This window comes from Tupaia chinensis, unplaced genomic scaffold (genome assembly GCF_000334495.1).
Source record: "Tupaia chinensis unplaced genomic scaffold, TupChi_1.0 Scaffold000013_1, whole genome shotgun sequence".
Classification (NCBI taxonomy): Eukaryota; Metazoa; Chordata; class Mammalia; order Scandentia; family Tupaiidae; genus Tupaia; species Tupaia belangeri.
Genome location: NW_006159443.1, coordinates 1952350 through 1954666, shown reverse-complemented (window position 1 = coordinate 1954666; position 2317 = coordinate 1952350). Strand labels below are relative to the sequence as shown.

Genomic DNA, 2317 nt, shown 5'->3' with positions numbered 1-2317 from the left:
TTTATATATGGTATATACAGATTGGATAAAACTGTTCCAATTTGTAACATCTGTTACAGACATACTAAAACACAGTACAAGATTCATTTTTAAAGAGAAGAAAAATAGCACTAATTTAAACACTGAAAACAGCTCTTACAAACATCTTCAAAAACATATTTCAGAGAAAGAGGCTGAAAAAAATGGAAAAAAATTAGAAAGGCTTCTCCATCATCAGGAATATCCAAAGGATGCCTCACAGCATGAAGCAGGACAAGGATTCATTTCCCTTCACTCACTGCATACACACTATACGCATTGGGAATTTATTCTATGTGAGTAAAGGCATAAGGCAACCAGGTCTCCTGTTTCTGTTGCTTTGACCTAAAACACCATTTTATTGCTCAGCTCACTTTTAAGTACTTATCTGCCTTCATTTAAAAATATTCCACTTTACAGCTATCTACAGATGGGTAGCCCTCAGTGCTTGTAGTTCTCTGCTGCTCTGTCACTTGAAAAAGATTCCACTTGAACTTCACACTGCAAGAAAGAACTGGTATGAAAGAAGATTGGCCCAGCAGTCAACAACTGTTGGGTTTAGGGGGGAAAAAAATAAAATAATAAAGAATTTTAATAAGAGGTCTAAAGTCTAAGCAATCAAAATCAAACTTATTTTGCTCAAGTAAATAGATTTTTAAAATCAAGATTTTATCATCAAAAGGAAAATAAAAGTTCAAAAACTAAAACCCTACTGAGTAACTCTTTGGTTATATAAGAACTAACTTCTAAGTTTAAGAATCAAAACAGCTCAATAAACTGCCAGTTAATAGGTTTGTTAATTAATCTTTTTTAAAATGCATTGCATGTTTGCGTTTACTATTCGATATTTTTTAAATGTGCATGTACTCCAACAGATGATACAAACTTCCAACTTTCAAATAATAAATGAGTATGTCTGCTCCTCCCTTCCCACCCTTTGTACCCTCTTCCTCCCTACCCACCCCACCCCCCAAGTCTTAGAGCTAAGGAAAGTCCTACTGTCATTCACTGCAAGAGTAAGGGCTTATCTAACACCCTCAAGTGCCCAGCTCCGTTTACAGTCATGGCCAGGTGACTCCGCAGGCTTGAAGACCTGGGCTGCCTGCCTGCTAAGGAGGCAGCACCCTCCCCTTTGCCAGTAAAGGCAGCCACGCCAACCAATGGACCCACGGGCTTTGGGCAATGAGCCCAGGAGAAAGGGCGCCTCCGCAGGCAGGAGAATCTCTACAAGTTGAAGCCACGGGCGAAGAGCTTTTATAATATAGGAAGATACAATCCTTCACTATGTTGGCACTAGCTTCTTCCACTTCTACCTGGAACTTTTTCAAAACTTTATTCACTTACAGTCACTCCACTGCCTCCATAGGGTCCTAAGTCCAGATTAGAGTCTTCCATTCAGCCTTCTAAAACTCTTCTCTTTAAGAAAGCTCAGAAAGACTGTAATGGCGTTTTAAAACACTATCCCCAGACAGTGTTATCAATTCGGAGCTTTCAAACTGCTAAAGAGTCATAAGGGCTCCAGAAGATTTCAAGGAATCTTCCACACACTGGACACGGTCCAATCAGGTTGTGAACAATTCAACCATTCCCAGGTACTTGGTGACTTTGTGACCACACTGCCCCACTGGATCCAGATTGTAGTACAATCCGGGGGAGGGGTGGTTTGAGTTAGGGAATAGAGAATAGAGAAAAACGTGGAATGGAAGGGAGGTATGACGGGGCGCTCGGGTTCGTGAGGGTCCAAAGAAGAGGAAGAAGCCAAGATAATACGCGGCTGCAGGGGTGGGGAATATACCCGACCAGTGAGGTCCAGCTACTGGACGGACAGGTGTAAATGGGGCAACAGGGAACAGAGGCAGGGTGGTGGGGGGGCAGGAAGGTATTACCATCTCCTGGACGGGAAGGAGAGGGAGTGGGCACTGGAGTCGAGAGAGGGGCTGGGGAGCTCACTCCCTGCAGAAGACGTACTCGGTGTAGCTGGTCCAGATCTTGTCCTCGCTCTGGTCGGTGCTGCTGGCAAAGGCGCAAGTGCCGGTGGAGCTGCACGCCACCATGTGGAAGCCCGACTCGGACAGCTTGTCGAAGGCCTGCTCCAGGAAGTTGAACTTGAGGTAATAGCGCGAGGTGTAACGCTCCGGGGGCCTGTCGGGGTCCCGGCTCTCATTCAGAGTGTCTCCGAACACCTCCTTGGCCAGCGACGTCTTCCCGCACACGGTGATGCGCGCTACCCGCCGGAACTTGGCATCCACCTGCGCTTCCCGCCCGATGGTGTAGGAGCCCCGGGAGCCGATGGTGATGT

The 2317-nt window shown here is 45.7% G+C and overlaps 1 protein-coding gene across 1 annotated transcript in view; it reads right to left on the bottom strand.

Moving 5' to 3' along the window:
* Positions 1 to 802: 802 nt before the first annotated feature.
* KCTD12 (potassium channel tetramerization domain containing 12) overlaps positions 803 to 2317 on the bottom strand; it is a gene marked incomplete at its 5' end in the record, with an annotated part of 1912 nt that continues 397 nt past the window's right edge. Inside the window, one exon of the mRNA XM_027769569.1 lies at positions 803 to 2317. This exon is cut by the window's right edge and continues 397 nt beyond it. Within this exon, the coding sequence (XP_027625370.1) occupies positions 1965 to 2317 (353 nt within the window).